The 14,073-nt window shown below is 43.0% G+C and overlaps 2 protein-coding genes across 2 annotated transcripts in view; both read right to left on the minus strand.

Annotated features, from left to right (window-relative positions):
* Positions 1-1,143: 1,143 nt before the first annotated feature.
* On the minus strand, positions 1,144-5,688 carry LOC115031498 (leukocyte immunoglobulin-like receptor subfamily B member 3). The gene is made up of 10 exons (XM_029479236.1): positions 5,632-5,688; positions 5,442-5,477; positions 4,976-5,260; positions 4,521-4,826; positions 3,099-3,383; positions 2,664-2,972; positions 2,141-2,437; positions 1,586-1,888; positions 1,303-1,353; positions 1,144-1,211 (listed from the first exon to the last, which is right to left on the minus strand). The coding sequence occupies exons 1-10, from the start codon at positions 5,663-5,665 to the stop codon at positions 1,144-1,146; spliced, it is 1,974 nt and encodes a 657-aa protein (XP_029335096.1). The 5' UTR covers positions 5,666-5,688.
* Positions 5,689-12,725: 7,037 nt separating this feature from the next.
* LOC110297349 (leukocyte immunoglobulin-like receptor subfamily A member 6) overlaps positions 12,726-14,073 on the minus strand; it is a 27,399-nt gene continuing 26,051 nt past the window's right edge. Inside the window, 1 exon segment of the mRNA XM_021166095.2 lies at positions 12,726-14,070. Coding sequence (XP_021021754.1) covers positions 13,938-14,070 — 133 coding nt within the window. The 3' untranslated portion in view covers positions 12,726-13,937.

The following is a 14,073-nucleotide window of genomic DNA, read 5'->3' on the forward strand; positions in this document are numbered from 1 at the left end:
CTGACCTGCTTGAGTTCCAGTCCTGACTTCCTTTGGGATGAACAGCAGCATGGAAGTGTAAGCNGAATAAACCCTTTCCTCCCCAACTTGCTTCTTGGTCATGATGTTTGTGCAGGAATAGAATCCCTGACTAAGACAGATTTGAATCTGTTTGCATCAGATTTCAACAGGGTTTGTAATTATTACACCTCTCCCAGAGGCACCATAGGCCATGGCTACACTGAGAGCGAAGGTCTGACAGGGATCCTGTGAATATTGTTTATTTGTGAGGAGAAGAGGTTGGCAATGGGAACCAGTCCCTGTATAGGATCCTATATATGTCTGTTGCCTCTCCATAATGGTTCTTCTAACTACATGAAATCTTTGGACTCCATTAGCAGGGAGCATCCCTAGAATGATTTAGGTTGCCTCCCACCCCCATGAGGGTGAATACCCATCTGACTGACAGTCTGCAGATTTTAAATCCTATGCTAGCTAATATTTATTGTAAATGGAAAATACTGACACACCCCTTTAGCTCAGAAAGATCTAGATTTCCTTTCCTTTGACCATGAACCCCAGAGTCACTGCTGTGTGACAACACATTGGGAGATAGGTATGCATACCACCTGAAGATGCTCCTAAGGGTGGATGTCACAGAACTCATAGAGGATCTTAGAATTATGACCCATGAGCTAGACTGAAGGAGCCTGAGTCCCCCACCATGGCAATAGACCCACCCTTGCCATGCATCAGTAGACTGTGGGCTAGACCGACTGCAGAATCAAGGTTCTGGGGATCTCTTCTATCACAAGAGGTAACAGCTTCGACCATCACCAAAAATACATAGAGATGTGAACCAGGCTTCTCCCATTCATACTCAGAGAAANAGCAGCCCAGCAATTGAAGGGACTGTCCCAGTAGGATCTCTAGCTGCAGCTTTATCAAGCCTATAAGTAGCTTTACCCATCTGAGCCTTCATTCCAACGAAGTCTTTGTTAGTAATCCCGGGCCAGATGCTATGCAGGTGAAATGTTTGTTTCTTAGGGATATTATGGGGAAGTGACTTTCTGGGTTCTTTGCTCACAATCTTACCCACTTGTCTCATCATCCAAGTTGAGGCTCAATGCCTCTCTTTGGATGCTACCTTCTGTAGNCCAACAGTTAAGCCCCAGCCTCTGGTTTGTCTTTTGGGATATTTGCTGGTCTTTGATACTCCCAAGCTGACATGACTGAGAAATGAGAAGTGTCATTAACAGGAGCTGGTTGTTAGGCTGCCTGTGTTTGCAGCACATTTCCTACAAAGATGTGTGTGATACTTACCAATTGGTGGGATGGGCCTTTTGCGAGGCCAGGTGGAGGATTCAATGGTTTCTAGGAAACAGAACAAGAAGAGGCTGTTCTTCCTGCTGTCTCTCCTACATATGCCCTCCTAACTCCTCATGGTGAGTGAACATTACATGAAGGATCATTGCTGGTATNCAGTTATTTACTCAGGAATGTGCCTTATGTCTAACCATTCCTTTTGTGCCCTTAATCCTACCCCAGTAAGAACTCTGATACAGTGTTAATTGTGAGTCACTCTGAGATGTCAGGATCACCTTACCTGAGACTGTGAGTTCCACAGGGGCACTGGCAGATGACAAGAGGTAGAAAGATGAGTTTTGAGCACCATAGCACCTGTAGGTGCCTGAGAGATGGGAGGTCACAGGACTCTTGGAGAATTCTGCCTGAAACTGCTGATCATGGGACTTTGATTTTAGTCTCAGGGGTTGCTGGGCTGATCCCTCCTTGGACAGAATGAAAGTATCCACAGAGTCCATTGACCAACACAGCAGGGTCACGTTCTCTCCTGAGTGCACTGTGTAGTTAGGCTTCACTGAGAGGGAAGGAGTGAAAGGGAGTTGTCCTAAAGAGAAGAGGCATGATGAGAGGCTAGCTTCCTTGTTTGAGCTCAAATCACACATGACTCCACCCTGAGAACCAGGGCCTCTGTCTCTTTTCTCTGACTGAGCTCAACTCCTGTTCTTGTCTTCTTGTGTCCACTCCTGCTTAGGATTCCTGTATCCATCCTTGACATCAGCTACCCAGCCCTCCCTGGCCCCCCCATGAGATTCTGAGCAGAGGCTAGGTTCCTGATTAAGTATGTTAAGTTCCTCACCTGGAATCAGGATGTCCAGGGGGTCACTGGAGGCTGACCACTCAGAGGAGAGGTTGTATGCACCATAGCATCTGTATTGGCCTCCAGTGGAGGTGCTCACATAGCCCAGTGTGAAATTGGCCACAGAGAAGCCAGTGTCAGTCTGCTGGTTAGAGTGCTGCATAATGACAGCTCCCCCCACCTTGTGCAGAGCAAATCTGTCATAGTTGATGTCAGAGAAACACTGTAGGGAGAGGGTCATTCCAGGGTCCAGGATATGGCCTTGTTGAGTCAGCAGAGAGGGCTTCTTGGACAACCCTAGAGGGAAGGTGACAGCTAGAGACTGAGGTTTGGTTCTTACCAAACACCTTTGCCCTCNCCTCCTGCCCTTGTGCATGTCCCCTCTTCTCCCCAATCAGGGCTGTGTTTGAGAACACAGGTTCTCCATTTTGTCCTTCACTACCTGCAACTCAGCAGAGGGCAGGCCCGTGGCCAAGGGCTTAGGGCCTCAGAAAATGTTTAGAGAATGATAGTGGGGACTTACCTGAGATGAGTATTTGTTGGAGATCACTAGGTACTGACCAGAGCTCTGGGGCCTTCTTGTAGTAACCATAACATCTGAATGTCCCTGTATGGGTTGGGGTTGTGGGTCCTATAATAAACAGGGCTTGGTACTGTCTACTAGAAGATATATAAACTGTGTCCAGTGAGTTGCTGAATTTCTTATCTTCCTTGGTGAGAATGAATTTATCATAGTGACTGTGTGAGACACAGTGGAGGGTCATGTTTCTTCCTGCTGTCACCACAGGGCTGGGCAGTGCTGAGAGCCTGGGTTTATAGTGTTCATAGATTCCTAGGAGAGAAGGAGGCCGTCTGTTACATGTTCTCACACCATCCCAGTGTTCTCTTGGGATACTCTCTGGGAAGGGAAGACTCCTGAGAGCAGAGCCTGGAGTTGAGGATCTGACTGTCCCCTCACCTGTCACCACCAGCTCCAGGGTGTCACTGGGCTGTGACCAACCAGCTGAGCTGTAACAATAACAGCGATATCGCCCTGCATGTTGTCCTGTCACAGAAGGGATGAAGAACTTGCCCTTGTTCCCAGGCTCCTGTAGGGTTTGTGTGCTCTGTGGTTTTTGGCTTCTTTCATTATACAGAAAATATACTTCTGCATCCAGGTTCCCCTGACACCAGATGGTCATTGCTCTTTTGGAGGCGATCACAGAGCCTGGTTCAGCCTTGATGGTTGGTTTTTGGAGATTACCTACATAGAAGTCAGAGTGAAGCACATGGGTGTGTTGGAAAGTGGCACAGAGAATGTCCCACCAGAAGATGTTNCCTTTGTCTTTTTCGTTCTTCTCCCACACAATACACCGGAAGACAACTTCCCATTCTTCCCTCCTTCCTGATATGACACAGTCCTCCCCACCTCCCCTCTCTCCCAGATTCATTGCTCCTCTGTTTCAGAGAAGAGAAGGCTTTTTAGTGATATCGGCTGAACATGGCATAAAAAGATGCAAGAACACTAGGCCCACACCCTCATATGAGGACTGGACAAGGCAAGCCACTAGGAGCACAAAGATCCCACGTGAAGGCAAAAGTGTCAGACACATCCCCACTCCCACTGTTAGTAGAAATAAGAAACTGAAGCAAGCCAGGTGCTTCTGGAGCACACATTTAATCTGCGTGCAAAGGAGGCAGAGGCAGGTGGATTTCTGAGTTGGAGGCCAGCCTGGTCTACAGAATGAAATCCAGGTAAATAAAACAGGACCACAGAGTGAAATATAATCCCCCACCACAAAAAAAATTTTTTTTTTGTTTTTGCTTTGTTTTTTGGTTTTGTTTTTTCGGGACAGGGTTTCTCTGTATAGCCCTGTCTGCCCTAGAACTCACGCTGTAGACCAGGCTGGCCTCAAACTCAGAAATCTGCCTGCCTCTGCCTCTCGAGTGCTGGGATTAAAGGCGTGCACCACCACGACCAATACATTATCATTTGGAGCAGTCACAGTATGTATGCAGAGGTCCTAGGGCACTCCCATGCAGGCTCTGTGAGCCCTTAGGATTCCTGCTTAGTTGATTCTGTGTTCTCCAGGGCGTGTCCTCCGGGTATCCTCAACCTCTCTAGCTACCATCATCCTTCCTCTCTCTGTTATTCCAGAATCTCTGAGCTCCAGTGGACTGTGCTAAAGCTGATCCAGAGTCACAGACGCCCTTATAAAGAATCCTCTCCATAATGGGAAACCCGGGCTTGGCTGTCACTCTGAGTCTTGGACTCACTGCTTCCTGTGCTCTGTGTCAAGGTTCAAAAGAGCCCTGGATCCTCACATACACCACACATCAAGTGGTCTCTGAAACCTGTATGATTTCAATATCATTCTATGGAAAGGCTGAGGNTCCTCACCTGAGACCAGGAGCTCCAGGGATTCACTTCGAGGTGACCACACATATGGTGTGTACCTGTCATAACTATAGCATCTGCATATCCATCTCAGGTTGGAGGTCACAGGGCCCACAGAGAACAGGGCGTGGTACTTCCCTGTCGAGTGGTTATACTGTGAGTCTTGTGTCCATGAGAGCTTCTGTTGTCCTTCTACAGTCAGAATGAACCTGTGATAGTTCTCCCCGGACTCACACTCGAGGGTGACATACCCTCCTGAAGTTACCACAGGGCTGGCCTGGGCNGAAAGGCTGGGTTTCCTGTAGGCTCCTAGGAGAGAAGGAGGAGTCAGTTAAATATCACCTACCTCATTATTCTGCTTGGCTCTGAGGTTCCCACAGTGAGGTTGGGCATTCCTGTTAACAGAGCCAAGTGTGGACAGTTATAACCTGAGGCCTAGGATACTGTGTGTCTCTCACCTGTCACCACTAGCTCAAGGGGGTCACTGTAGCCTGATGATTCATCCTGGGTGCTGTAGGAAAATTGATATTGACCTGCATTACTCAGGTCTACATTTGGCAATGAGAATTCAGCCTTGTTTGCTGGCTTCTGTTTGTTCTTTGTGACTGTTTTATATAGCCTTCCATCTTTATAGAGGCGGTACTCATTTGCTCCAATTGTCTCTTCACACAAGAAGGTCACCTTAGTCCACCTGGAGACCACAGAGTCTGGCTGTACTCTGAGGATAGGCTTAGGGAGGGACCCTGCAAGCAACAGAACAACTAGGACTCAGGGCATAGACACTCAGATTGCAATCCTTAACCCCATGACCTTCCCACCACCCACAGGACTCACACACAGGTGGTGTTTTCCACCAACACAGCCCAGGCATGGCTCCTCGATCTGAAGAAATGAGCATTTCAGGTCAGCTGCAGACACACTCACCTGTCAGCACTGGGCTCCAGAGGCTCAGAGTCAGTCCTGGAAGAGAGTTCTTTGTAAGAGATTTGTTTCTAAGGCTGAGCAAGTCTGCAGAAACATCTGAGACCCTGGGGTTTCCTTTTGGGTGAGTGCTGGTCTACAGGCCATGATCATTTCCAGAACTCAGTATCCCCTCCCCCTCTTCACATCTCACCAAGACAGAGCAGGGCTGTGAAGGTGCAGGACATGGCATCTCCCCTCAGTGGCTGCAACTGTGCTTGAGGGCAGAGCTACAGGGCCTTTATGAAGGGATTGGGTACAGGGTGTGGCCCTGGAGGCAAGGCAGTCCCCATGACATTGTCATATATCAGCAGCCCCACAGAAAGAGGAACCGCCCTCCTCAGCACCACGCTCTGACTTCCTCAGTGGTGTGACTCGGCCAGGCAGTAGACCCTCTGCAGTTAGGTCTTACACAGATGGGGTTTCCTCATTTCACCAGTGTCTGCCTCACCTGTGCACATTACTGTCATGGCCATGTAGCATGCAGCATGTAGCAAACATGTGTGAACATCTCACACAACAGTACAAATTTAAGTATGGTTTTCTTAGTTCCCATTGTTTTATGTGAACTATTTCTTTCTTTTCAACATTTTTGATGTTTCTGAGAAGGATCTTCCTGTATATCTGCCTGGAGTGTGATTGACAGCTTTTCCTTCTTAGTCTCCAGTGATGCATTACCACTGGGCATTATAATTTGTTTTTTACGTTGTGTTTTCCCTTCCAATTTTAAGGGTACATATTTCTGTTCATTTTTTAGTGTTTGTTTTTGTGTCCCTATGTATGTTTGTATATACACATGCATGTGTGTCAAAGCACATGTATGGAGGTCAGAATACAACTTCAGCAATCAGTTTTCCTTGTCCAATGTGGATCCTGTCAACAGAGTCAGGTCTTATTTTGGCAGCAGACACTTATGTACTGAGCCATATCAGTGTCTCATCACTTACCATCATCGTTTTCCTAAGTCCTTCTGCTCTTTCAACAAATTATATTGTCATGGGGTTACTGGTCCACACAGGTGCAGGTTTATTTGAGTTTCTTGGGATACAGGTTGTAGGTGTACGAATATGACCATAATTTTTTTTTATTTATCATTCCCTTTGTTTACATCTCAAATGATATCCCACTTCCTGGGTCTCCCTCCACCAACCCCCCATTCTACGTATGGCCTCCCCATTCTTTTTGCCTGTATGACAGTACCCCCTCACCCCTCCACACTCTTGCCCACTGCTCAAACATCCCCCTACCCAGGGGCATCAAAGTAGTCTTCCCTCCTATTGCTGTCAGAGAGTCCATTCTCTGCTACATATGTATCTTGAGCCATGGATTCCTCCAGGTACACTCCTTAGTTGGTGGTCTAGACTCTGGGAGAACTGGGTGGTCATGCCAGCCTCTGAATTTGAGGCTCTTCCACACGTTTTCTTATATTAGATTCAGCATATTTGCTTTTAGGTGGAGGTCCTTGATCCACTTGGACTTGAGCTTTGTACAAGGAGATAAAAATGGATCGATTTGCATTCTTCTACATGCAGACTGCGAGTTGAACCAGAACCCTTTGTTGAAAATGCTGTCTTTTTTCCCCTGGATGGTTTTAGTTTCTTTGTCAAAGATCAAGTAACCATAGTTGTGTGGGTTCATTTCTGTGTCTTCAATTTTACCTCATTTATGTACCTGTCTGTATCTGTATGAATTCCATGCAGTTTTTATCACTTGCTCCATAGTAAAGATTGAGGTCTGGGATGGTGATTTCCAAAGAAATTCTTTTTTTGTCAAGTCGTTTTTGCTATCCTGTGGTTTTTTTTTTGTTATTCCAAATGAATTTGAGAATTGCCCTTTCTAACTTAATGAAGAATCGAGTTGGAATTTTGATTGATGGAACAGCCTCCAGTGTTCTAAGCACATACTCTACCTGTGACCTACAAGCCAAATTTACTCTGTAGGTTTCAATGTTTGGTGTTTTAATTTTTTCTCTATTTTCTTTTTCCCTATGCTGGTGGGTTTATTTATCTTTGTGGTTGTATGGAGACAGTCCCTGGCTATGTCCTCCTGTTTGACTTGGATCTGGTTGTGTAGACCAGTCTAAACTGGCCTTCATAGTGATCTCCTCCCTATGATTCAAAAGTGCAGGGATGAGAGATGTGGGCCACCACACTGACTCTTGTGTTTACAATTTTAAGTCTATCTAAATTCCATTCCTGTGTATACTGTGTGTTGATTGAGTCTTTATCCCCACATCTTCCTTTTTCCTTACCCTGTCCACCAGCTTACCCTCCTTACTAACCTGAATGTATTTTTGTTTCTTCCCATGAAGAAGAGGAAGAAGAAGAAGAAGAAGAAGAAGAAGAAGAAGAAGAAGAAGAAGAAGAAGAAGAAGAAGAAGAAGAAGAAGAAGAAGAAGAAGAAGAAGAAGAAGAAGAAGAAGAAGAAGAAGAAGAAGAAGAAGAAGAAGAAGAAGAAGAAGCTCACAAAAATCTCACTGAAATTTAACTTTGTATCTACTATCAATCTTTGCTGGAATACCAGCTCTCTCTTTCGTCCTCATTTTAGCAATCAGTTGTTTAAAATATTAAGTCGTGTGTTTTTTTTTCAACTCTCTCCCAAGCTTTTTCCCCATCCATCGCCCTTCCTTTACTCCTAACTATCTGTTCTTCCCTTCTTCCATTCAGTCCAGTTTGTGCTGTCCTTATATAAATGACCACACCCTTAGTGAAAACTGACTCTCTCTTTGCAGGAGCTCTCAGGTTCCAATAGCTCACCGCCTAAGGGTGGGATCTCTCATTTTCCATCCCCATGCTGGGTTTAGTGTGTATTGGGTGTTTATGGGGCTTTAGATACTATCACACCCTGTGAGCTCATCTCTGCAAGCTTTCAGATGGTCAGAGAAGAGTCTTCCTGTAGTCATCTGTCATCTCTAGGTCTTAGGATTTTTCAGCCTCCACCTTTGTAGTAATGATCCTGTGCTAAGAATATGTTCTCTGAGGGAAATCTTCTAACTCAGCATCACTTTGAAGAATGGGCCCAGGAGTAACATGTGTCCTGTTTATCACATAGTGTGATGAGATAGAGGTTACTTTGTATTTTCCTCTTTTGTTACTGAGCCTAGAAAATGTACACACTTGCTTATTATGTGGCTGTCTATACATGCCCTCTATCAATTGTGAAAAGAGAAAAGTTGTTAAAGTACTTTCTTGGTTTCCTCAGAGGACTGGGTTTTATATCCAGCTCTGCATGAATGTGATGTGGTTGCTCATATGTGTGCTTTCATCCCCCAGCACATGGACTTAGTAGTAGAGGTCATTATGCAGTAAGTTTGAATCAGTCCAGTGTATATTCAGCCATTTCCCAAAACAACAACAACTAAAAGTTCTCTTCAGATTGTGTTGGACAATGTTAACAACATTTTATTCCTCTGTTTGTCTTCCAAGAATTAATGATTAATATATTTACTATAAAGCTCTCACAGTGGAAGCATACCCCAAGTTTTGCATTATATCCTATTGTAAAGTGCCATTTCTGACCCAGTCTCTATTTCATGAACCTTGGCAACTGTCATGCCCTGTGTCACATGACTGTGGTGTCTCTTTTCTGGCCAGCTGTTTTTCTTGTCCTGATAGTAAGTGATGGGTTATGTCATTCTACTGGTAAGACTTACAATGAGTGCTGTGAGGTCAGTCACACCATCCTCCCCATAGGTAGGAAGAGATGCTGCCCTCTTCTGGTTAGATGATCTCCATGTGAGGAACTTGCCTCAGATGACTTTGAGGCATACATGGTCTCTCATCACTGACTCTCATCATCTATAGTGCTGATGTGTCAGATGCAGNGAGCTGCCAGAGATATCACACTCGGTGGTGGATATGAACCCCCTAGGGCATTGTGTCTTGTCCCAGGATCATAGGAAGGACAGGCTCCAGTTAGATATAGTGAGGGCAGATAGCATTAGAAATAATCAGATGGCGGGAGACAATTGTAAGAACATAAGCAACAGAAACCAAGATTAGTAGGCATCATCAGAATCCAATTCTCCCACCATAGCAAGTCCTGGAAACATCATCCTACGGAAAAGCAAGATTCTGATCTAATATCACTTCCCATGAAGGTGATAGAGGATGTTAAGAAAGACATAAATAACTCATTAAAGAAATACAGGAGAACACAGCTCAACAGGTAGAAGTTTTAAAGAGGAAACCCAAAATCCCATAAAGAATTATAGCAAAACTCAACCAAATAGGTGAAGGAAATGAACAAAACCATCCTACACCTAAAAATGTCACTAGAAACAACAAAGAATTCACAAAGGGATCAAGCCTGGAGTTAGAAAACCTAGGAACGAGATCAGGAGTCATAGATTCAAGCATCACCAACAGAGTACAGGAGATAGAAGAGAGTATATCAGGTGCAGAAGATACCATAGAAAACATTGACATAACCATCCAATAACATGAACAAAGGAGAAAGCTCTTAACCCAAAACATTCAGGAAATCCAGGACACAATGAGGAGACGAAACCTAAGGATAATAGGTATAGAAGATAGTGGAGATTCCCAACTTAAAGGGCAAATAAATATCTTCAAGAAAACTATAGAAGAAAATTTCCCTAACCTAAAACAGAGATACCCATGAACATAAAGGAAGCCTACAGAACTCCAAATAGACTGGACCAGGAAAGAAATTCTTCCCATCCTCATAATAATCAAAAGAGAAAAATGAACTAAACAAAGAAAGAATATTAAAAGCAGTAAGGGAAAAAGGTCAAGTAACATATAAATGCAGACATCATGATTACACCAGATTTCTCACCAGAGACGACTAAAGGTAGAAGATAGATCCTGGATAGATGTCATACAAACCCTAAGAGAGCACAAATGTCAGCCCGGGCTACTATACCCAGCAAAACTCTCAATTACCATACAGGGAGACACCAAGATATTCCATGACAAAACCAACTTTACACAATATCTTTCCATAAGTCAAGTCCTACAAAGGATAATAGATTGAAAACACTAATAGAAAGAGGGAAACTACACCCTAGAAAAAGCAAGAAAATATTCTTTCAGCAAACCCCAAAGAAGATAGCCACACAAACATAATTCCATATCTAACAACAAAAACAACAGGAAGTAATAATCACGTTTCTTTAATATCTCTTATCATCAATGGATTCAGTTCCCCACTAAAGAGACATAGACTAACAGACTGGATATGTAAACAGGACCCAGCATTTTTATGCATACAGGACAGTATGCAAAGGCACACACTACATCAGAGTAAAAGCTTGGAAAACAATTTTCCAAGAATATGGTGCCCCCAAACAAGGTGAAGTAGCCATTCTGATATCGAATAAAATGAACTTTCAACCAACAGTTATCAAAAAAGATAAGGAATGACACTTCATACTGGTTAAAGAATTAATCTACCAAGATTAACTCTCAATTCTCAACATCTATGCCCCAATTGCAAGGGCACCCATATTTATAAAAGAAACTTTACTAAAGCTGAAAGCACACAGCACACCCCACACAATAATAGGGAGACTTCCACACTCCACTCTCAGCAATGGACAGATCATGGAAACAGAAACTAAACAGAGACACAGTGAAACTAACAGAAGTTATGAACCAAATGGATTTAAGAGATATTTATAGAACACTTAATCCAAAGCAAAAGAATATACCTTCTTCTTCAAGGTACCTTCTCCACAAATGACCATATAACTGGTCACAAAACCAGCCTCAATAGATACAAGAACATTGACATAATCTCATGAACCCTATCAGATCATCTCTGACTAAGCTTGGTCTTAAATTCCAACAAAAACAACAGAAAGCACACATACACATGGACTCTGACAAGGAAAATAAAGAAAAGAAATTAAAGGCTCTTTAGAATTTAATGAAAGTGAAAACACATCATACCAAACTTATGGGACACAATGAAAGCAGTGGTAAGAGCAAAACTCATAGCTCTAAGTGTGCCTCCAAACAGAAACTGAAGAGAGCTTCCATGAGCAGGTTGACAGCACACATGAAAGCTCTTGAACACAGAGAAGCAAATACACCAAAGAGGAGTGGACCGCAGGAAGTAGTCAAACTCGGGGCTGACATGAACCAAATATAAATAAAGAGAAGTATACCCAGAATCAACAAAACCAGGAGCTGGTTCTTTGAGAAAATCAACAAGATTGATTAACCCTTAGCCAGATGTATTATTTAGGGTTTTACTGCTGTGAACAGACACCATGACCAAGGCAAGTCTCATAAAACACAACATTTAATTGGGGCTGGCTTACAGGTTCAGAGGTTCAGTCCATTATCATCAAGGTGGGAGCATGGCAGCATCCAGGCTGTCGTGGTGTAGGCAGAGCTGAGAGTTCTACATCTTCATCCAAAGGTTTCTAGTGGAGACTAACTTCCAGGCAACTAAGGTGAGGATATTATGCCCACACCACAGTGACACACCTAGTGCAACCAGGTCACACCTATTCCAACAAGGCCACACCTCCAGATGGTGCCACTCCCTGGTCCAAGAATATACAAACCATCACACCAGACTAACCAGAGGGCACAGAGACAATATACAAACTTATAAAATCAGAAATGAAAAGGGAGACNTAACAACAAAATACATCTTAAGAGTTATTCTTTTTGTTGAATATTAACAGTCGGAAATACTAAAATCATGTTCTACCAACATCATGGTAATGTTGTTCATAATTTTTCTCACTGTGCTTACAATGAACATTTCCTTAATGCTTAACTTCAAAGAGTTTTTGCTATTTTGAAAATTTTAAAATCTACTTACTTTAAAAAATCATTTCTCCCCTAGAAACGCTGATAACCTTTTTTAAGTAAACTGATTGTTAGATAGTGTATAGAGAAATATAATGCATTTTAAGTACTCTCTCACTATGTCAGGTGGTATCATATCAGGGTCTTTGAATATATTTCTTGGTGATTCATTTTTAATATTTTATGTTTTTTTTACTATGCTTAACTCCCAAGGAATATTTTGTATGTTTTGAATCAATTTATGATTCAACATTAGATGCAGAATCCTCAGTTATGGATAGTATTAAATATTTATTAATGATAATTTAGGGTATGAAAGGATATGAATATGAAAGTTGAACAAATTTTTATGTATTATATGATTCTCAAAGTACTCATTACTAATACATTTGATGTATAAATGCATTTAAATCACAAAAATTAAAAAAATGAAATTTACAGTGAAATNACATTTGGCACGATAATGTAAGTAGTCACACAGAATGGAAAAATGTAAGAAGAAAGCAATGAAAATCTTTTTACTAATTATACAGGAATCATTGGAAATAGAAGTGTATATTTGTGAGGTGTGTAGTACTGTGATTTTTTTATACATATACATTATGAATTCCCTGAAATCATCTAAAAGCACATAATAGGTCATTATAATATATAAGTAAGAGACAACCATTATAAGCACAGACCTCAAANATACCAGTGAGTTCATTTTGTGTTGGCCACACACGCCTGGCTGGGCATGAGACCTGCCCTTCAGTGTGCTTTGTGTACCAANGTGACTTGTTAGAAAAACTAAATGTTCTTTTGCAAGTGTTTATCCATTCAGGATTCAGTATTTTCAGATCTTTCTCTGCAGTGTTCAGTTGTGGATTTCTGCATANGTTCCCATCTCCTGCAGGAGGAAGCTGAGCAAGACATTGATCTAGGAGTCATTTTATTGGTATGTTCTTTAAAAAATAGTAGCAGCCACAACCCTGCCTGATTACTCAGAGGGCTGCCATCCTAAGGGACACCAGGCAAGCCTCTCCTCACCAAGCCCTGTCCTGCCCACTCCGCTGAGTGCTTAGGACAGAGCAATANCCTACACTGAGTACTCCATTTCCCACCCCAAGGACTGCACGCTTTCCAGGAGGTCTGCTGCCACAAGGAACATCAACTAAGCCTTTGCCTCCCAAGGCCCTGCCCACCAAGTTGCCTGAAAGAACACCCAGTGGCAGTAGGCTAATACACACACCCAACCCTCCCGTATATGCATACTCACACACAGACAAGAAAATGTCCTTAAATACAATTCATAAAGATGACAGAGGCCTTTAAATGTGAATGAATAAATCCCATTCACATTTAAAGAAATACGGAAAAACACAGTCCACATGTGAAAGATATTCCAGGCAGTTGGGACAGCCTATTCCCACACTTTCTGGGTTCAGAAGATTGTCGGTTCAGGAAACAAAGGCTCCCAGTGTGTGGAGGAACAGTCATTCATTTATTGAGGAAGCACCTCATTATGACACTTCCACTTCCCTCTGAATCCCAAACTTTTGCTACCTAACATTCTATCACAACAGTTCCTCAATACCACAACAGTATTTTTTTTTTTGACAGAAACCTTTGGGTCATCAGATTTATTTNCCAGAGTGTAGAACATTGAAAGATGCATTCTTTTCTCTTTAGATTAGTTCCCAGCAGCACGGTGGGTCTGTCTATGGCTTCGCCAAGCCTCAGTGGCTAGAATCGAAAGGACGATGAGGACCACGACTGCCATCCCCATCCTGATGAGATTCTCCATTGTGTGATCCTGGTTCTCTCTG

The sequence above is a fragment of the Mus caroli genome, chromosome 7 (genome assembly GCF_900094665.2).
Source record: "Mus caroli chromosome 7, CAROLI_EIJ_v1.1, whole genome shotgun sequence".
NCBI classification, from domain to species: Eukaryota; Metazoa; Chordata; class Mammalia; order Rodentia; family Muridae; genus Mus; species Mus caroli.